The sequence below is a fragment of the Callospermophilus lateralis genome, chromosome 6 (genome assembly GCF_048772815.1).
Source record: "Callospermophilus lateralis isolate mCalLat2 chromosome 6, mCalLat2.hap1, whole genome shotgun sequence".
Lineage (NCBI taxonomy): Eukaryota > Metazoa > Chordata > Mammalia > Rodentia > Sciuridae > Callospermophilus > Callospermophilus lateralis.
In genome coordinates, this window is record NC_135310.1 from 40,609,366 (window position 1) to 40,631,528 (window position 22,163).

Sequence of the window (22,163 nt, forward strand, 5' to 3'; positions counted from 1 at the left end):
TCCCCACACAGTTATTTGTAAATTTGTAGAAAGTGTCTGGAAGGACACATACCAAAGCATTAACAGTGGTTACCCCTCGTAAATTAGGGTGTGGTAAGCAGAGGAATTTGTGTTTTATAATTCTATATGATTTGATTTTTTAAAGGAGAATATATTAAATTTATAATAAAAACATATAAAAATGTCCAGCCTTTGATAGAAAGATATTTATTTAATGTGCACACTTCTTTTTCTAAAGCAGTTTATAGAATTTATTGTAAAGATTACTACTATTGTTTTACCTTCAAAGTTGGCACTGACATATAAAGAATCCTTTTTATTTTCTTCTTTCTGTGTAAGATTTTGAAATTTAGTTTTTAAAAAATCACAAATAATTACTTTATGTTGCAGGGAAAAGCCTAATATGTATCCACCTTTAAAGAGAAAAATGCATTCATTTATTTTAAAAATCTATGCAATAGAAAAATGAAATCCTGTGCAATACAGTGCACACTGTCTCAGCAATGAAGGAACAACCTTCACTGATAACAGACACTACTTTGTAACTGGCATATTGGAAAGTTTCCCAAATCATATGAAAATACCTCAAAAGATAAGTTATTTAAAGAAAGGAATAAAAATCCCTGAGTAAGCCAAAGACAACAGATACAATGACCTAAGAAAATAGATGATTTATGACCAGATAACATATTTTTCAACTAATTGGTATATATGTGTATGGCATATGAATTTATATATATATATATATATATATATATATATATATATATATATATATATATATCCTCTATATTTAGAATTCATCATATTCACACATTGCCAAACTGATGCCTAAGTCCTGGAAAGATGAATTAAAAAAACTTGAGCACTTTTATGTCAGAGCCATGTATTTGGGCTAGAGATTCTCCTTCTCCCTAACTAATACTAGAGCACCTAAAACACAATAAATATCTGTCAAATGGTTGTATGGGTGATGGAAAGATGAATTTGTGAAACTAGAGCATCACTTTTTCTCGTCTCATGTCATGCTTTAAGATATACTACTCTAGAATCACAAATGTCACAATCGCCTTCAACAGAAAATAGATGAGTCCAAAAACCTAACAGTTATTCTGAATTATTCAGAAAAAAATGCAAGCATGCTGCCCTTTCACCCATGAGCTAAACAAAAATGGTAAAATGTCTTATACTCTGAAGCCCAGTAAAGACCAACCATCTATATGAATGCATGTTTTTATCATATAATCTATTTCAACTCATATAAGTTGCTACATCCATGGCAGATAGCTAATTTTGAGAATTTGGAGACAAGTAAAAAACCTTAGGCTTTTTAGAAGTCTTTTCTGCCTTTCTGCTGATAACAGACACTACTGTTCATGATGGTAACAAATGAATATACTAATTAATTGTCCTCTTATTTTCAAAGATTTCTCCTCTGAGAAAAACTTTCTGAAAACACTTTCTTCATTTTTTGGTTTCCTTCTCCAAAAATATCTGGTTTTTTAGATGAACATATGAACATAACCCCTCTATAAGAAGATACCAACAAAGCTTTATGCATTTGAGCAGTAAACGAGAAATCCTTTCAAACTAGTATGTTTTCATGAAAAACTTGAGGACAAATAAAAACAAATAGGAAGAGAAGATAGGGAAGACAGTGGAGATTAAAAAATTTAAAACCTTGATCTAAAAACAAATGATCTATCATCACAAGTTGGTAATTAAAAAAACAGTAGAATACGGAATTTGTTTGAAGACTTAAGCAATTCTCTTACTAATAAACTTGTTCTTTGGGTTAAATAATCTCACATGAAGGATTTATCCACAGAGTAAAGCACGTGTGCTACAATGGAAGAAATTGAAAAGACTGAATATTTGGGTCTGGAGGACTTACTAAAAGCAATCTATTAGTTTTGTCAGTTTACAAAGTCCAATACACCTCAGGATGACCATTGCACAAATTTTTCTGTGTGTGACAGAAAGAGAGAGCAAGAAATAGAAAGGGTCAACATCAAAATAGCCTGTTGTCTACATTGACTTTAATTCAATATGTTAGCAAATTATGCCCACAAAAGAACTATCATCTCTAAACAGGTCTAAGAAAATGTGAAGAAAAAAAATAGTGTAGAGGCATGGAAATAGATACGCACAAGGTTACTGGGCCTAGTTTTAACATATATTTATATACACACATTCACACTCCTACACATATACACTTCATTAACTCATAATTCTTCTCATTAATTTAGTTTCATTATTTCCCTTTTGGGCACTGAGAGTTTTAGCAATTACAGTATCTGAAAGATAAAGGAATTATACTGTTTGAGTCACAGATGAAAACAGATGCCATCAGTGAACTTGTATCTTCTGAAAAGTGACCTTGCTTATTGGGACAGACAGGACCTTAGCTATTCACACCGAGTCCCACAGATAGGCTGGAGGGAGGTTTAGGGTTCAAAGACAATCAATCCAAGCAATGCTCAGAAGAAGCACCCTCAGAACAATTCTGAGGAAAACCAGTCCTTAGTTAAAATATTTTCTTCCAAGAAACACAAAGGTCAGAGATATGATACAGATGTTTATAGTTTATGAAAGTGACCATTTTTTTTTAAAGCAGCAATTTGTTTAGGGTAAGGACAGGATACCATATTGGGAGTGCACCGGTAGCCAGAGGCATTGTGGCTTGCAGAGAGCCATGGGGAGACGAGATGCAGAAGGTTCCTCGCAGTGTTTTCAGGGTAGAACTCACAGATGGTGTGCCATCTTGCACAGCTCCTCCTGGGACCAGCTTAGTGGGGTGAGATCATCTGCATTTTACCAATGCATACCTGTCCTTGATCGCTTTCTCTGTTTCTTACAAAGGCAATAGATAGGAAATACAAATAAACCTAGGGATTAAAAAAACATAAAGGCAATTAGGGGGAGAGATATTTTGGTTTCTTTGAAAATTTTCCCTTTCATTTATTTGCATACTCTTTCGAAATAATCATTTTCTTTAGCAATACATGAACATGAAAAGAGAGAAGATACCTATGCTATGAAATATGTTTATTATTATTTAATTCTTTATTATTTCTCTTTAGCTCTTTCTGCCTTTTAACATTCTTAGTGATATAGTTTCACTAGGGAACAATACTTTCTATCAAAATATCAAACCTTAGGTTTAAATCTTAATTATCCATAGTTGAATCATTTGTACACTATGACAGTCACATTTCAGTTTCAAGTAGTACAACATCTTATTTAAAAACACCTTGTGGAGCCAAATATCAGATGTGACTCCCAGTTTTAGGACTAAGAAGGTCTTAGTGAGCCTTAATTTTCTCAAATGTAAAATGTAGATAGTAAATAATTACCTCATCCAGTCCTGACTTATTGCAGTAACTGAAATTTTTATTTGGAGAGTAATACAAAGAATCTAATTCTATCTGTCTAATTCTATCTGTCCTGCACATGTATTACTTTCCAAATAAAAATTTATGTATGAAAAATCATTTTATTTAGCAAAATTAAATAATTACAATTAATAAAGCAGCCTTTATCACAGTGTTTAACTTAATCTTTTATAAAGCAATGGTTCTCAAAGTGTGATCCTTGGACCAATAGTATTAACATCACTTGGGAACATTTTAAAATAAAAAATCAATGGGCTGTGCCTCCATACTCAGTCAGAAGTTGCAGGTAGAAACAATCAATCTATGTTTTAGCTAGTCCTTCTGGTTATTTTAAGACTTGGTAAAGTCTGAAAACTATTGGTTTAAGGTGCATACTTTAATATACTTGTATGAATGAAACTATACAAATCATTAATAGGTCTTCTATTTGTCCATGCTCAAGTAGATGTTGATATGTTCCTATATACATGGAAGGCATTTTTTACTAGGCCAAACCAAACACCTACCAAACACCAAAGCCTCTTTTCTTTAATGCTCCAACCTGAAATAAGAATTGGAGAACTTTAAGTCTAGTTCACTTGACTCTTTCACTAAAACACAATTGTGTCCTTGGCATTAAGAGGAACCAATAATGAATCCAAGTGTTCAAAGACTGAAAAACTGTCACACAAATATATCCTAGGAGAAACATGATACTCTGGATTTAGAAGTCACATGCTGAGTAGCTGTCTAAAATAGGCATGGAACAGAAATTATGGCCACTAACAGCTGACTCACGTTATTACATTTACACTCATTTTGTCTCTGTTGTCATGTGAAAATTCTAATCTCAGACATGATAAGTGTTTCTTACCGATTACAACTGCTATGGCCCCTAGTGCTAATCCCAAGACCAGGATTAGAGGTGCAACAAATAATTTTCCAGCTGGAAAACAAAAAGCAAAATAATTTAGTATCTAAAAGCTAACTTGCCAAACACTTTCAGCAATGCTTTTAAATATCTCAGTGCAGGTTATTTTTAAAGAAGTCTGATGACAATTAAGACCTTATTTTCCTAAGAAATATACAAGGTGTAGAACAGCTAATGAATAAATAAGTTCATCATGGATGTCCTGGGCAATCTGTGTCAAACATCTCAGAAATCACTTATCTTTCATACTAACAACAAAAACAAATCTAAACCAACTGGCTCACTTTATACTTCCAAGGCCATCCATCTTTGTGTTTTCCTTTGGATATTTTCCATTTTCAAGATGCTGAAAGATTAAGAAAGGAGTGACACGTTCTGAGTTAGGAGAAAATCCAGTTATTTCACAAATGAAGAGCTGGTAGAGACTATAGAGAAATTCCACCTAAGACCACATCTGAAAAAAAAGTGGTTTATTTACTTCCTGAGTCCAAAGAAAATTAATAATATTACCTAATAGAATGAATGACAAATGGAATGTTGTTAAGACTCCTCTTAAGGAAAATTACCCATAAAAATCATGTTTGGAATAATTCAAGTAAATAATTTTTAAAAATTTAAAAAGGAAGGCGCTTATAATACAAAAAAGGCTACATGCTGGTAGGGTACTGTGTCTGGCAGCATCAGCCAGTATTTTCTCTATAGATGAATAATTTATCAGTGGTAATGATCAGTATAGTCATATGTGAACACAGAACAGAATCCACAATGGGAATCCCACTGACTTTGAAAGAAACTAGCGCACACAAAATAGGCCAGAAAACAGTGTCTGCTCATTCCGAAGCACATGGGTTAGGGCATGTGGCACAGTTGTACAGCTGCAAAACTCAAATGCGGTAGGAGAAGTGAAAGAGGAGAAAAATCTGCAGGAGGATCATACAGCTGTTTAAGAATGAAATAGCAATAGCATCCTATAAACAAGGAACAGTAATTTCTTTGTTTTAATCACCAATTATACACAAAAGAGAAAGACTATGCAGCTACTGGTTAGAAATATGACAGAAAAAAATTAACTTATTTTTTAGAAATGGTCTGTGGAACCAGATGACCAGATGTATATGGAACATAGCTTTTAATATCTCATTTTAAAAGATAGTTTTAATAACTGTAATGATTAATTTGAATTGTCAACTTGATTGGATCAAGAGAGGACGGATTTTAAGAAATTTATGGGTGAAGCATGGTTGATCCCTCTTGTACTGGGGCTTCAGCCTCTTGGACTGTGCAGCTACTGATTCTTCCAGATCTACAGCCTGCAGAGCGACACTGTGGAGTATTACCAGCTTTTATAATTATACTTCCTGTTCATTCTGTTCTTCTAGAGAACCCTAATACAATATCTAATTAATATTAACGCAATGTCTAACATGAGTTTTTTTCTTTTCTTTTTTATTCGTTCTAATTAGCTATACATTACAGTAGACTGCATTTTGATAATCATACATAAATGAAGTATAATCTCATTCTTCTGGCTGTACATAATGTAGAAATTACACTCGTCATATGATCATATATGCACATGGGGTAATAATGTCCAATTCATTCCACTGTCCTTCCTACCCTCCTGACCCCTCCTCTCCCTTCACTCCCCTGTCTGATACAAAGTACCTCTATTCTTCCCTAGGTGCCTGCTTATTGTGAATTAGTATTTGCATATCAGAGAAAATATTTGACCTTTGTTTCTTTGGGATTGTCTTATTTTGTTTAGCATGATATTCTCCAGCTCCATCCATTTACCAGAAAATACCATACTTTCATTCTTCTTTAAGGATGAATAATATTCCATTGTGTGTGTGTACATATGTATACACATCACATTTTTTTAACCCATTCTTCTGTTGAAGGGCACCTAGTTTGGTTTAGTTATTATGAATTTAGCTGTTATAAACATTGATGTGGCTATGTCACTATAATATGTTGATTTTAAGTCCTTTGGGTATAAACTTAGGAGTGGGATATTTGGGTCAAATGATGGCTCCATTCTAAGTTTTCTGAGGAATCTCCATACTACCTTCCATAGTGGTTGCACTAATTTGAAGTCCCACTATCAATGTATGATTGGACCTTCCCCCCACATCATCGCCAAAATTTTTTGTTGCTTGTATTCTTGATAATTGCCATTCTGCCTGGAGTGAGGTAAAATCTCAGTGTAGTTGTGATTTGCATTTCTCTAATGGCTACAAAAGTTGGATGATTTTTCATATATTTTTTTTGATCAAATGTATGTCTTCTGTGAAGTGTCTGTTCAATTCCTTAGCCCATTTATTGACTGGGTTGTCGAATTCCACCATCAAACACTCAAGGTCACTCTAGGTGAACTGGGATACACTAAACAACCACACAGAGACAGAGAAATATCTCTTTCTTTAGGTCCTGTGATGGTTCCTCTAACCTTAAGGGTCCATGGAAAGAGAGAGAGAGAGAGAGAGAGAGAGAGAGAGAGAGAGAGAGAGAGAGAGAGAGAGAGAAAAAGAAGAAGAAGGAGGAGGAGGAGGAGGAGGAGGAGGAGGAGGAGAAAGAGAAGAAAAAGAAGAATAGTAGTAGTAGCAGTAGTAGTAGTAGTAGTAGTAGTAGTAGTAGTAGAAGTAGTAGTAGTAGTAGTAGAAGTAGTAGAAGTAGTAGTAGTAGTAGAAGTAGTACTACTAGTAGTAGTAGAAGTAGTAGTAGTAGAAGTAGTAGTAGTAGTAGCAGTAGTAGTAGAAGTAGTAGTAGTAGTAGTAGAAGTAGTAGTAGTAGTAGTAGAAGTAGTAGTAGTAGTAGTAGTAGTAGTAGTAGAAGAAGTAGTAGTAGTAGTAGTAGTAGTAGTAGTAGTAGTAGAAGTAGTAGTAGTAGTAGTAGTAGAACCCTTTTATTGGGAAGAAGCCATTCAAACAAGGCAAGGGTCAGGTTTCAGGGGAGTTGAGTCTAGCTTTGTGATGTGATGTCTGCTGTCATCAGATTGACTGACATTTAGGAAGGCCAAGCCCAAAGGCAGAGCAAGAGAAGGGGACAAACTAAGGGATTGTCCATGAAACATTCTTATCCCAAACATAGGGTAGGGTTACAAAGGAATAGGTGAGTGTAGCTCTACCCCTCTGGGTGCTGCCTACTCCTAGGGCCACACCTTGTTAGCACTGTTATCCAAGCGAGGAAAAAGACCAAGTCATGAGTCATGGCACTACCACTCCAGACTACATTGATCTTTCAGATCTGCTTGGTGCATTAGGACTTAAAGGTGCGTGCATTTGGAGTGAGTCCCCACACTGGGTTATTTTATTATTATTATTTTAACCATGAGTTTTACTTATTTTTCACCAGTGACATAAATCAGTTAAATAATGCAGAAGCCCACTGAATGGTGGTGACCTTTGTATATTCTTAGAGCTATGGTTAAAAGTTGGAATTTCAGAATCTAGGACTGTATATTTTAAAATACCCTGTTTGTCTCCTATGCACATAGCTCAGTCTTTTCATCCAAACTTCCTCTAAAAATAATTATAAATATATTTTCATCACAGTAATGGAGCATGACTATAAAGAAAAGTCACTGATTTTTTGTCTTTCAAAATCACAGACATCAAGGAACATGTGCTCCCTCCTATGGGATGAAATAAGCTTATTCTAAGGATGATCCACGTTGAAAACTTAGTATTCCTATTTCTGAAAATGTCTGGAGGGAGTGAATACACTTTTTCTTATTCCTAGAACAGTAACACATTTTTTAAAAATAGCATTTTCAGTAGCTGAAATAATATTGTACATATACTCTATTATTCATATGCCTATAACTTAATTTTGCCTAATTATGTGCTCCTTTTTTTGCTATTAAACATTCTACTTGCACATAAACTATTAAAGTTGATCATGTTTTAAAATCTTTCACATTACTATCAAATTTGTTTGCAAAAGATTGGTACATTTTGATATTTTGTCCATCATAGATTTTTAAATACTAATTGTGATTTTTTAAAAAAATTGCATTAAAATATTACTCATTTTGAAAAAAAAGAATGGTATAAAATTTCCAATTTGCTCAGTACAGTATGAAATTTCAGCATTGAGTGGTAATTTTACAAAGTATTGGATAATCAAGAGTCCCAAATATCTCATTTTATTTTAATTTATATTTTTCTACCAATAACACTGAAAATTTCCTCCCCCTCCCCTCCCTCCTTCCCCCTCCCCTCCCCCCTTCTTCTCCTTCTCTTCTCCTCCTCCTTCTCCTCCTTCTCCTTCTCCTTCTTTTTCGTACTGTGGATTGACTCCAGGGATATTTTATCACTGAGCTACATACCCAGCTTTTTTTTATTTTTTATTTTAAGAGATGGTCTCACTAAGTTGTTTATGGCCTCACTAAGTTGCTGAGGCTGGCCTCAAACTTGTGATCTTTGTCTTAGCCCCCCAAATCACAGGGATTATAGGCATGCACCACTGCTCCTGGATATACTGAATATTTTTGAACATGTTTTTGATCTATTCATATTTCTTTAATTCTGGTTCAACACTCTGTTGTCTTTTTTAAAAAACTTGGGTATTTATTTTTGAAGGGGAGGGCCATTGCTTTTGTTCATATAAACTGTCATCTAGAAATCACTTTAAACACTGATTTTTAAAAAATTATATGATTTACTTAAAACCTTCAAATTTTGGTGTGAAATATTACAAGGATTTAAGATGTTTCCTTAAGCACTTTCATTTCTAGTACCTGAATTATCTGCCTATGCCCTACCATGGAGATGCCCGCGTTGGAGTCTGCTCATCATCCCCTTTCTTGTGAGTAGAACTTTGGTTTCTAGCTGGGCAAATGGTAATGTGCAATGAACACCATATTTCCCATTCCTCAGATGTGGGAGGAATGCATGCCCTACCTCGGCTTCTGACCAAGGACACGTGGAGGCTGTATCCAAGGCTGAGGGGCCAAGCTGTGTAACATTACACAAGAAGAGTGTCTAGAAGGGTTGACCTATAATTCATCATCTCTCTTGTATGGCAGGGAGTCAGTGATTTTGAGTCACAAGGTAATTCCTTTTCCTACTTTCATGGAGAGAGGTGGGGACTCCTCCATGGGAGTTAAAGTCAATAGCAGTTGAGGATATTGTGCTGGGGTGGGAGAATACATATTGGAGGGAAAGCTGATCTTAAGCCAGCTGTTCCCTATTTGTCAGGTGTATCTTGACTTGGCTGCACATACACACATGCATGTGAGCACACATGTGCACACGCACAGGAAGACCCAACAGAAAACCATTTACTGAAATCTGACAAAAAAAAAAAATAAGAAAACAGAAAAGGTACAGAGAAAATATTGTCTTGCTGACAATGTCTATGGTATTCTCCGCTCAATGTCCACTTCACAAGCTATAAGATAACTCAACCCAGTTTTTGACCAGAGAAGATTCTCGGGGTGTCCAGGCAAATATCAAGAAGGCCCAAAGAGATATATCCTGAGAACTGCTGGAAAGATAGAACACGAAATAACTTCCTTCATTAAGAATGTCTAAAGAGAAAAAGAAAAAGGAAAGAAAAAAAATGACTGGCCAAACCAAAGATATTTAAAATAAAGAATGGAAGGAAACATCTTACAACAATAAAATCTAAAATGGCACTGAAATAGGATAAAAAAGACTAACCAGGCTGAAAATATAAAGGTTTTGTATTTGGGACTGCTGTCTGTTTCTATAGACTTACAAATAGGGTACTGCTCAATACTTTATTTGCAATTATTTTTCTCATAATATTCATTATAAATAGGGGAGCTTCCTTATCTATCTCTAAAGGCTATATGACTAACTAGCAAATATAGCTGATATAATGTTTACCAACCAATAAAATAAATAAACAAAAAAATGCTGAAAATTATTAAAACTAATCTTGATTACTGGGTGCTGTTGGCTCTGTAAAATTGTGTTTAATTAAAATTTAGCATATTTTTGTAGTAATCATGTAAGATTTTAGACGTTTTCATGTTAAAGTGCATTTGAGGTGTATGTTCTTTTTCCCGACAGAAATCTGTCATTAGCACCAGCTTTGTTCTAGTCAGCCATCATGATTCCAAAAAAGGAAAGGGCGATCACACACCAGTGTAGTGGCTAAGAATAGTTACAGAGAGATTTTCATGAAGTCACTAAGCCAAACTAGATAGAAAAGGGTAAGTGTGGAAGATGTTGAAAAGTATCTTATACACACAACAAGATTGCCAGAAATAATATAGCACAATACTGTGAAAAGAGAGGAAGAAATCTCACAGTGGATACATTACAGAGGTGCAGGGAGCTAAGGGAAGACAACATATTAGGTCACAGGAATGAAGGTGGTGGCATTAGGCCAGGGGGATTTGGTTACAAGCAGATATCAGTTTATGGGTGTGCATGTGTAGAAGTCATGTGTGAGGCTGTGTTACTGAGGAAGAAGGGGTAGAAAACCAGTCTACAAGAGCACTGACGCTTGCGTAATTAAACTTGGGTCTATATATAAAATAATGAGGACTTCTGAAACTCATTCTATTAATTTCTGGCTCTTAATTATGAGTATGATAGGAAAACATATACAATGGCATCGATTATGTAGATATAATAGAACTCCGTTATAGGGCTATGAAACATGTGCTTCTTTCCATCCTGCTAGACCATGTTCCATGCTATACTGTACTGCAGTACTTCATCAATGAACAGAGGATGTGTGTAGATATTGTCCCTCTGATCAAGTGGCGTATACTAGGGCTTCAGAAATTTAAAAGGCTAATCACTTCAGATTTCTTCCATGTAATCAATGATTTGTTTTGTAAATAAAATCTGCTTACTCAAATAACTAATGTCCTGTTAACAAATTAAAGCTTTCAATTTGGGGGTTTTTGTTTTGTGAAAGGATCTTGCTAGGTTGCCCAGAATGGCCTCCAATTCCTGGGCTCAAAAGATCCTTATGCCTCAGCCTCCTGAGTAGTTGGAACTATAAGTAGGTGCCACTGCACCAAGTTGTTTCCAATTTTGTTCACAAAAGGAGAGAGAATATTCTCCTCTTGCTTTGGGGTAAAGCCCTATCTAGAATACCTGGCAGACAGTAAGTGCTCAGAATTATCATGGATATTGTAAATTCTACAGCTTCATTCTGAGGGAAGATTCCCATAAGCTTGTCAGATACTCACCACAGACTGACCCTCTCACTAATCTCCTTAAATGAGGTCTCTCTGGGAGGTAGCGATATTTGCATCCAAATATACTGAGGTTTGATGTGTGGTCTCCAAAAAACCGGAGTTGTCGGTATCTCTCCCCACATCGATAACAAAAATTAGTGTTACACTGTGAACAGGTCATGTGGTCACATCCTTCAGTTCTCTGGATGTGGATCTGAATTGGAGAAAGAGGCAAAGAGAAGAAAAGATTTTTAAAGTTTTTAAAAAGTAAAATCTGGCAACTTTTATTGGAACAACACAGGTTTTACCAAAGTGGAAGTGTCACACGGCATCCCTTAGGCATCCAATTAACTTATAATAACATTCTGCAAGATTAATTTGTTACTCAGTACTTTTGTGTATGGAAACCTCAATAATTTTTCAGGTACTCAAGTTGTTGACTTATTTTGATCAACATATAAACAAACACTGCCCACAGAAGATTCATTTGTCTTTCCAGGCACACATCTAACTCAGTGGACAAGAGAAAATTTAAAATGCTGTGAAAGTATTTTTATCTTTTATTTTATGCTATGACCAGCAAGAATAAGGTGACTCAGGGGGAATAAGACAGGAGAGTTTTCTTTAAAAGAAACAATTACATAAAAATTTCTGTGAATAAATATCAAGGAGCAGAAATTTCTCTTTGCTCAAAGAAATTATAACAAATACACATGTATATGCAATACCCATTCACTATCTATATTATTTGTAAATATGTTGTTCATAGGACTGTGAAATGCCTTCTATGCAATTCAAACCTTCTCCTACTGTAGCAGTCAAGCTACGTGTAGCCACAGCTTCACCCATAATGTTACAAGGACATGATTTTTGGACAGTCCATATAGTCAATGTGTAGTCACTGTCTTAAGCACTCCTCAGTGCTTAAGATCATGTTATAATCAAGATATTGCTCTTTTTAGGTATAAATGGACTCTCAACTCTGAGTCCTCATGGATCCTGTATCCATGGATCCTGGAGCCATCTTTTATTTAAATGTTACCCACTTTTCCTGTTAGGAGAAACATCATGAAAGAAACTCTAAATATACAACATTATCTGCTGCCGCAGTCCAGCTGCAGCAGATGGTGGCCCGTACGGGGAGCCCTGGGACACTCGGGGGTAAGTGACGAAAAAAAGCTGCACGTCCATAGATAGAACGGGAGCAAATCTGCTGGTTCCTAGATAGGGCGAGAGGAAAAATGGCCGTTTTGAGAAAATGGAGAAGATTGATACAGTATGTTTGTGTCTTGTTTTGTCTCAGTGTATTGTATTGTCTTTATGATGAAAATATGGAAGGGGTGAGAAGTAAATTGATAAGGAAAAGAGGCATCCCAGTGGAACCAAGAATAGTTAGGGCATGTGAAGCCCAGGAACTCTAGTCAAAAAGAAGAAAGTTCAGAGGAGGAAGGATTATCAGGAAAAAAGTTGCAGCAAAAGGCTATTACTGAATACTTTTCATTACCGGAGGGTGCGTGAATCAGCGCAATGGCCACTGCCACATGCACAAGCTGATCACAGTGCAGCAAGGAATTTCCAAGCTGCGGCAGCTGGCTCTTCCCCGCCCCCGCCTGGGGAGCAAGATGCCACTGCCCAGAGCCCAAATCCAAACCTGACCCGGAGGCACAGTCTTGCAAGCTTTTGCTCCCTGTGCCCGGAAGCAGTTTGAGTCCTGGACTCTCTCCAGGGCCATCTGGGGCTGCCCAGGCCGCTGCAGGTGGAAGACGGCCTGCGTCCCTGAAGTTCGAGCATTTCCAAGGCCAGTAACTACAATGGTTCTCCCACACCTGGAAGCTAATGAGTAATGAGCGCCATTAAGGCTTATTTCAAATGTAAAAAACCTTGAGATAATATACTAAATTGTTCAGAAGGTTGTTTTCTTAGTGGAATGCTATAGGATTTTCCTTAGCCATCTGGAGTTCCTGCCTTCCTCCCAGTGCCGGTGAAAACAAAGGTGGAAGAATTTACAGTGTTGCTGAGAACCGGAGGAAACTTGGGCTGAGAAACAGAGGAGACTTCCGGAGCTGTTGCTGTTTCTGCTGCTACAGCTTAGGCTAGCTGCCTGCAGAACTTACCTGGACTGTGACTTAAGCTAGCTGCCTGCAGAACTTACCTGGACTGTGATTTACCTGGACCGTGAGTTAATCTATTGAGACACTGTTTTACCTGGACTGAGATAACAAACTGTAATCTACAACAAATTGTAACTTGGTATCTTTGCTAACGGTGTCATTGCTGGTATAATTTTCCCAAGGGCTTCTTGCATGGAGCCATCAATTGGCTTGGTATTGTGGCATTTTGTATCCTCCCCTTCTGCTTGTAGCAGATTATTTATGGTGTTTGTGTAAAAACCACTATGGTCGTTATTTAAATTAAACAAAAGGGGGAAATGTTAGAGTCTGTAAACAAGTCAGGATGGCGGCTGGCATTTTGCCAGAGAAATGTTAGGGTCTGTAAAAAAGTCTGGATGGCGCCTGGCAAAATGCCAGAGGGAGTGGTTTGTGAAGTAACAAAAGCAAGCCATTAAGTGTGGAGATTCCTTATTGGTTGACTGTTGTATCTATTTTATGCTAATTAAGATAATCTGTGTGGAATGTATAAATACCACTCCCCTACAATAAATGGCTCCTACTCCTGCTGTATCAATCTACAAAAGTTGTTCGCCGCCCCCCCCTTATTTTGCTGCAGCCGGACTGCGGCAATTATTTCATCAAAATACACATACTTTCCTTATACTGCCTAACTCTTGTGAATCAAATGGGATCACCTAAAAATATAATTTCACCATAGAGTAGGCACTTACTACATTCAAGGGCCATCTTCACTCATTAATATATATTTGCAGTGGTGGCACTGGGTTCTCATTCCTTTATATAAAATGAAATATACCACACACAAAAGTCATTTGCTTAGAAATTTCATTGCAATTGTTCCCATTACCATTTTTACTACTGTCAGCTTCTATCCATGATGTTGTTTGGGGATTTGTTTGTCAGTGAATGTTTCAATGCAATTGGGAACTTCACCCTTCATACCAGAGTCAAAACCTCCAAGAGTTATCTGGCTCCTGTCAGTAAAGCTTCAATCCCAATCTACAACATGACACATTTCATCTGAAATTATGCTCTCCTTCCCCTAATGCACACTGCAGTTCTCTGAACTAGCAGAAATGGGGTTAGATTCACATTTTTAAAAAGCTGGTCAGTGATGATAGAGACGGGATAAAATCATCCAGGTAAAAGAGATCTCTGAAAAGAAAAAGCTGAGAGATGAAAATGACTGCTCATTTCAAAACATAACTTATTTTATAGGTGTGAGCATAAAAATTTTGGAAGTTGTTATCTCCAATCACATGCCACATTTGTTTTGTGATTAAACTGCAATTTAAAGGAATTTTAAAAGGACTCATGAGACTAAAATAACAATGGATATTAATGATACAATTTTCATCAGAAAAATACACACACATGTGAATTTATCTATCATATCCTAATCTACCTACCAATGAGTTTCTAGGTGAATCTGACAATTTTGAAGAATAAGTAAGTAGAAAAGTCAGCTGAGTAGCCAGCAGGACCTCAGGTATCCAGAATTGTTTTGTGAATTGTAGGTTAACTGCCTGCTCTCTCCAGTGACTCTGGGCAGGTAAATCTCAGCCCCACAGGAAGGCGGAAAGAACCTGGGATTTGACTTCCGGTGGCCTGTGGGTCAGTACTAGCTCATCTAGCTACTTAAAATGAAGCCACTTACTTCCCCTGAGTCTCAGTTTTAATGATGTCCCTCTCATGAACCCATTGTTTGGCACACACAAGCTTTATCTACCTAAACATGTAAGAAATCAAATAATTGGGTAATATAACTAGAGACCTCTTCCTTGCCAAGTGGTCTCTCTCCCTTTCTTGGACTGACACTGGACTAGAGTACCTGCATATAGGCAAGGTGTTTGTGGTCTAGGGTAAATGAACATTTGCGCTCAAGGATTATAAACAAATTATTATTTTGGCAACAAAAAGTACATTTCTTGCTATTGGCCACCCTATTCCTTTATAGTCATACTGAATTTTTAAAATTTTACTTTATATAACAGTGGAGCTATAGTGAATACAGGTTTTATGAGGCCTGAGGTTATTTAATTTCAGGGACCCTCTTTAAAAAAAAGAGTGCAAATTACAAACAAAAATTAGATACAAGGCCAAAAATGGGGGCCGTGCAGGTAAGGGTCTCCAGAGTTCAAGCTTTTTAGCTTCCTAGTAAAACAGCACTTTCCTAGTTGTGCCTGTTTATTAGTGATTGTGTGTCCATATCAATTCAGCACAGTAGGTGGCATGAAAGTATAACCCAGGCCAAAGTTCTACTGGACCCTTCAACCTTTTATGATTCTTTAAACCATCTGGGCACTAAGAAACACATCTGAAGATAATTGCTGTGCACCTCAAACATCTTACACTCAACTTTTTGATTGTATTTTGCATTTGATCTTAAAATGGAAATGATACAACTCAACAGATTTCCTCATCATTCAGCAGTGTTGTATGAAGCCTATAAAGGGAAGAGGACTGGTATCTGTTTAGAGTTTATTTTGTGCCAAGCATCCTACATACAAAGATTAGCTCTTTAAACTGCACCATGAGATGGACATTCTTATTCTTAATGGGAACTCAGAAAAGTGTTTTGCTGAAATAACAATCCTAGTTAGTGGAGAAAAATTTCAAATTTCTTATGCTAAGCAACCTTTTATTGTGAAGTTAAAGGTAAAACCAGAGGGTCAAAATATTCTTTGCTAGTCAACAGTGTAATCTTCACAGTAGAGGTTATGAGACAAATACATCTGCTTTTCTAAGATTTTCTGCTTGTTTTTGCTGCTCTCTGGATCCACACTCTTCCTTCAAAATGGCATCAAAACTTTTTCTGATGGGAAACTTGTTCTTATAAGTTAAACTTGTCACTGATAGTATATATGCCTCAAAATTTTACATGCAGTTCTGTCATTTTATATTGGTTTATAATATTGCTTCACTGAGTTCTAAAATCTTTATGTGGCCTATTTATTATTCCATTTAAATACCCAAACTGCTATTTCTATTCTCTCTTTTAAGGTTTTTCCTTAGTACTAATATTGTTATTATATTATAATATTCTGAACATAGCATGAAACTAAAATATTATTGGTCCTACCACACAGGAATTGAAAAAGTAAGGTCTAATAAGGATGTTCAGTAATTCTGTACACTGTAGGAATATATGGTTCTATAGGTTAATTTGAATATTTTACACACATAAAAGTAGGGATTTAATTGTGGAAAATGGTATCATGATTTACCAACTCTGAAGTACACAGTGCTTTCTTTAGTACTATTGTGGATTGAATATATCTTGATTATATATAAATATTTTATTATTTGATACCAATAGAGAAATGAACAGATATGACATCAGTTAGCATACAACAGAAAACACAACTTTTTACATTTGCTAAGCAATTTGCAATTTTGAACTTCTGACACTTAGTGGGAAATAAATTTCACATGCTAAATGAGTTCTTTGGGTATATCTTTGAGTGGCATGCTTGTGACAATGTCATCTTTGTTTTTGAAACATAAAGATTTAAAATAGATTAAAATTATATTCACATATGGTTCATTTTTTCCCCAATGAAGCTGACTTTATTTTTTTTGCTATAGTTTCAAAACATTCATCAGCTTAGCTCACTAAAAAATAAACTAATTACCCAACTGACTACAATTCAGCATCAAAATTCTGTTTTTACTTAAAAGATGGAAATAGACTAGGTATTTCTAATTCATTAGCTTAAACTGAGTATTCACAAGCCATAGATGTTATGTGTATGTGTGCATGTGTGTGTGCGCGCTACTGGGCATTGAAACCAGGGCCTTGCTCACATCAGGCAAATACCCTGCCACTGACTTGCACCCCCAGCCGTCCCAAATGCTACTTGATTTGTTATTACACACACATTTTCTTCACTCCATCAGGATAAGGATGACTACTTAAAGAACTGAATACTTATGACCCAAATGTTGCTGACACCTCTGTACACTTAAAGTCATGAGATGAAATGTTCAGAATATGCCAGACATTTCTTCAGTAAGAGTTTGATATTAAGTTCACATTGTAGTAGACACAAAAAGACACAACTGTTTATTTTTGTGCCTATGATATTATTCATCCCACAGACCAAAAACCAGTAATAAGAGATTGACCATTACACATAAGAACATATATAAAATAGTACCAGTCTCCCTCAAGTTGTTTACATTTAGTTTAATAAAATGATCATATAGAATCTAAAAAATAAAAGTGGAATATAGTTTTTTATTTTCATAGAGATTCCACTTAATCAATGGGTGGAAGAAAATCTACAAGGGCCCAGATCATGCATATCTTTTTCACTCCTTAATAAAGGGCCTTGCATTGGTCCCAATACACAGCATATTCTCAATTACTACATATTAAAAGAATAAATAAGCATTATCTAGGATCTCCTAACTCCCAAATTCAATGAACACACTTGTAATTTTTATTGTACTGCAGCTTCCAGTATTATTTAATCAGTCAATCACCATCCTTTCCAGACCTCTGATGGACTTGTGCTTTAGTGACATTGTTTTTCCAGGTTCTCTTCTGATCCCCCCCAGGTTGCTAGCCCTTCACCTATCCCTTACTCCCATCCACATCCATCACGTTGCACAAGCTCCTTGGTGATTGCTTCCACATTCACCTGGCTTTGACTCCCCTCCGCAGGATCTCTTTTCTTTATCTCCACTGTAGACCTAGCTCCTAAGTTTCAGACTCAAACAGCAGCTGTGTTCTAGTCACACATATCTATATGTTTTGGGAGGCATTCCTAGGCCAAATAGGCAAAATCAAAGTCATCATCCTTATTCTATGCAAAGCCCTACAATAGTGTTTAATCTTTGTCAGTCTAACAACAGTCTCTCCCTTCTGTGAGTCCATGAGAAAAAGGAACACATCTTACAAAGCATATAAAGGATCCATATTCGAAGTCCATATGAGGAAGAATGAAAAATGAAATTCATTTATTCAATAATTATCTATTTAGTGCTACAGAGTGCCCAACAAGTGCTATAAACACTAGAAGTATCTCTAGTATCTCTCAAGAGAACAAAATTAATTTAAAAAAATTCTTACTCTCATGGCTGAAAATACATCCATTACCTTAAAGAACAATAAGAAATAGAGTGCTACAGATAAGTAATATGACATGTGCTTTATTTTAGCTCCATATTATCTACTGAAGAAGGGGAGGAGGTTTGAAATTATATGGCTTTATCGGGAAGCTGAATATTACTCCAAGACAGTGAAGTGAACAAACTAGCCATGTAGATGTCTGGGGAAAAGAACGTCTAGACAGAGGGAAGAACAAGTGCAGAGACCCTGAGATGTTTTGAAGCATGCATGGAGGGCATCATGGCTGTGGCAGGGAGAAGGAAGTACATGCAGCTAGAGGAGTAATGGGGTGGAAGCATGTTCAGGCTGTGAACTGTCACATGGTTGTCATAGGACTAACATTTGCGTTTTTAAAGATGAGAACCACAAAGTTTGAATCAGAGGGATCAGAGGGATGATGTGAACTGTCTCACGTGAAACTGCCTCATTTTGGGTGCTGGGTTAAGAACATTGAAAAGAGGGAGAAACCAGTTAGGAGTCTATTGTAAGAATCCTGGAAAGGGAAAGATGATGTCATGCACCAGACTACTGATGATGAAGTCCTGGTTTGAGTTCAAATTCTGAATAAATTTCAATCAGATAATCGATTGACTGGAAGTGAGTTATAAAAGAGAGTTGGGATGACACAAAGTTCTTGGCTCAAAGCAGCTGGAAGATTAAATGGTTATTTAGAGAGATGGGGAGTTATGGGAAGAACTATTTGGGGGAGAAAATTATTATTGCATTTGAGAAGTCTATTAGAGCCCAGAGAAGATGCTGCATAGGTATTTGGATATACACCTTTCCCCACAGTTCCCTAAAACTTTACGATATGTCAACTGCTGCCACCAGCAAAATTTGTATTGTTTTGAATTCCTTTTTTTATTGGTGTTTGTTTTTGGTGCTAGAACCTAGGGCCTTGCACATGCAAAACATGTGCTATACCACTGAATCACCCCAGTGCCCCTGTTTTGAATTCTTGTTTGAATTTGCTCTACAGACAGAGACAGCAACTCTTAAAACTTGAAATGAAATGAATGCATTATCTAAGAGAGCTTAAGATCTGCTAGCAAAAAAAAAATGGCCCCATCAGACTCCAAGGGGAAAATGAGTAAGTAGCTTTTGACTCAAATGTTCCCCTGTGGACATGGTTCACTGGACTTCATCCTTCTCAGAAGCCCTCATCAACTATAGCAGACTCAACAGGGCACTCAACTCCCTGGAGATGTTTCAGATTTTTCTTTTTCTTTTTAGTCAGGGGATAATTAACTCACATAGGTGGCTAATGTTGGCATTATGGATGTCCTGCAATGCTTGGGATCTCCTGCACAGTAAAGAATCAGACTCCTTCTGTAAAATTTTTAAATGCATTAGATGTTTGTGTTGGTGAAAATCTGTTGAAAAATATCTGAACTTAGAAACCTAACTCTATTTTACATATAAACACAAAAGTATGTTTATACAGTTTTCAAATGCAATGAAGTTTTTTGTTACGCTATTACTGTATAAAATGAAGAAAGATTGATTGCATTTAGAGCATAACTCCATTTTATATATCAGCCCAAAACACAGTTCCAGTACTTCAACTACATACATATATAAATATAAATACATATAAATATGCATACATATTACATAAATGTTCTTTTTGTCTTTATGTTAAAATGTTAAATCCAAAGGACAGGTATCAATAGAATTTGAATGTCACTTTAAGATTTCTTAAATGCATGGGTATGTATAAATCTGATTGCATCATTATTTGTTTTAATGTTATGTTACCTAAGTATTTACACAATGATATATATTATATTATATTTTTAATTATTTCTATATTATATTCAAACTAGGAGAATTTTCTGACTTTTTAAGGAAATGTAACAGGTGGTCACATTATATATTTAAATCTTGGGATAGTAAATAAGCATTAATTTTTTGGGCATTAAAAATAGGGCATTAGAGGCAACACAATCTAAGTCCAGGAAGTATTTACTGTCAAACAATCAGGCTATTCTCATGTCTACAGTTCATCCTTTGGCACACCAGGAAAACAGCAGTAATAACCACTGCTCCAAACTAAGATATTTCATGCAATATGCAGAATTAAAAATGGTAAATCAGTGATCCAGTGGAAGCTATTTTATTTCCTGAGTGGCACTATTTGGAAGGTACCCTCAGTCCCTGCGCTTTTGCAGTAGTAAATAAAGTACTGAAGAACTGTAGGATATCTATAAGAGCAAACATGGATATGCCAACCTTTTCCCTAGCAACCACAAGCTACATAGCTATGGCTCAGATATAAATGACCAAAGACATAGCTTTTGTGTAATCTTATGTGAACAGAAGAAAATTAATCATTTCCTCTGAATCAATATATTCTTGCCCAAAGCATCCTATTATTGCACTTAAGAAGATAAAACATCTAAAGAGAAATATCTCTACAAGTAATTTCCCTTAATTGCAAATTCACAATAAATTGTGAATTAGCATAGTTTATTTTCCTTAGTCCTCCTTTTGGTTGTTACTCAATTGACCTGAAACTGGATCTATGTCTTAGAATGGTGGTAAATACTTTATCCTTACAACTTTCTTTTGAGAATTAAATTAGACGACTATACACACTATTGAGGCTGTCATCTTATTTTTACTGTGTAACATCTCAAAGTTTTATCAAAAGACAAGTAATTATTAAGATCTCAATAGCATACTAAAATTAGCATCTTACTATCACCCCTGAGGATCTGATGAGGAAAATATAATTATAATAACTGTAATAAAGACAGACATACAGTAAATGTCAATAGGTATTAAACAGTGTTATTACTGTGCTAATACCACAAAAAAGATCACTGGACAAGGGCATTTTGTAAATATGGCTTATCAGAATTCGGCAACCCCTAATAGTATTTGGGCATTTCTTTCTTTTTTTCATGGTTCTGACACTTGAACCCAGGACTTCCCATATGCTAGGTAATTCCTCTACCACTAAGCTAAACCCACTCATGGATGTTCTTTCAATAACAGAAAAGTGATTATCTTGTCACCTAGAAATCAGAAACGTGTTGATCCTGGAATAAAATAAATAACTTAATTGCTCATTAATTCATAAATCACATTACTTGTATATAAACCTAAGAAAATGTATAATTTCCTAGCAAAGTGTGGTGGCACACACCTATAATCCCAGCAACACAGGAAGCTATGGCAGGAGGGTCATGAGTTCAGAGCCGGCCTTAGCAATTTAGTAAGGCCCTAAGCAACTTAGTGAGACCCAGTGTCAAAATAAGAAAATTAAAAAGGCTAGGGATGTAGCTCCATGGTAATGTTCCCCTCAATTCCCAGTACACTGTCCCCAGCCAAAAAAAGCATAATTTCTTAATTGATGATCTCTACTCAATGTTTTGTTAAATGTTTTACATAGAGATGTGAAATTATTTATAAGAGGAAAATCAAGGTGGTCAACTCCAGG

At 36.0% G+C, this 22,163-nt stretch overlaps 1 protein-coding gene across 3 annotated transcripts in view; it reads right to left on the reverse strand.

Moving 5' to 3' along the window:
- Positions 1–789: 789 nt before the first annotated feature.
- Positions 790–22,163, reverse strand: part of Rnf217 (ring finger protein 217) — a 122,936-nt gene continuing 101,562 nt past the window's right edge. The window contains exons 4-6 of one of the 3 annotated variants that reach the window (XM_076858288.2): positions 11,483–11,684; positions 4,249–4,320; positions 790–2,888 (exon numbers count right to left, since the gene is read on the reverse strand). In XM_076858288.2, coding sequence (XP_076714403.1) covers positions 2,815–2,888; positions 4,249–4,320; positions 11,483–11,684 — 348 coding nt within the window. In that variant the 3' untranslated portion in view covers positions 790–2,814. Of the gene's footprint in view, positions 2,889–4,248; positions 4,321–4,589; positions 4,652–9,273; positions 9,839–11,482; positions 11,685–22,163 lie in introns of those variants that run through there. The other 2 variants (XR_013091616.1, XM_076858289.2) reach the window with 2 other exon arrangements.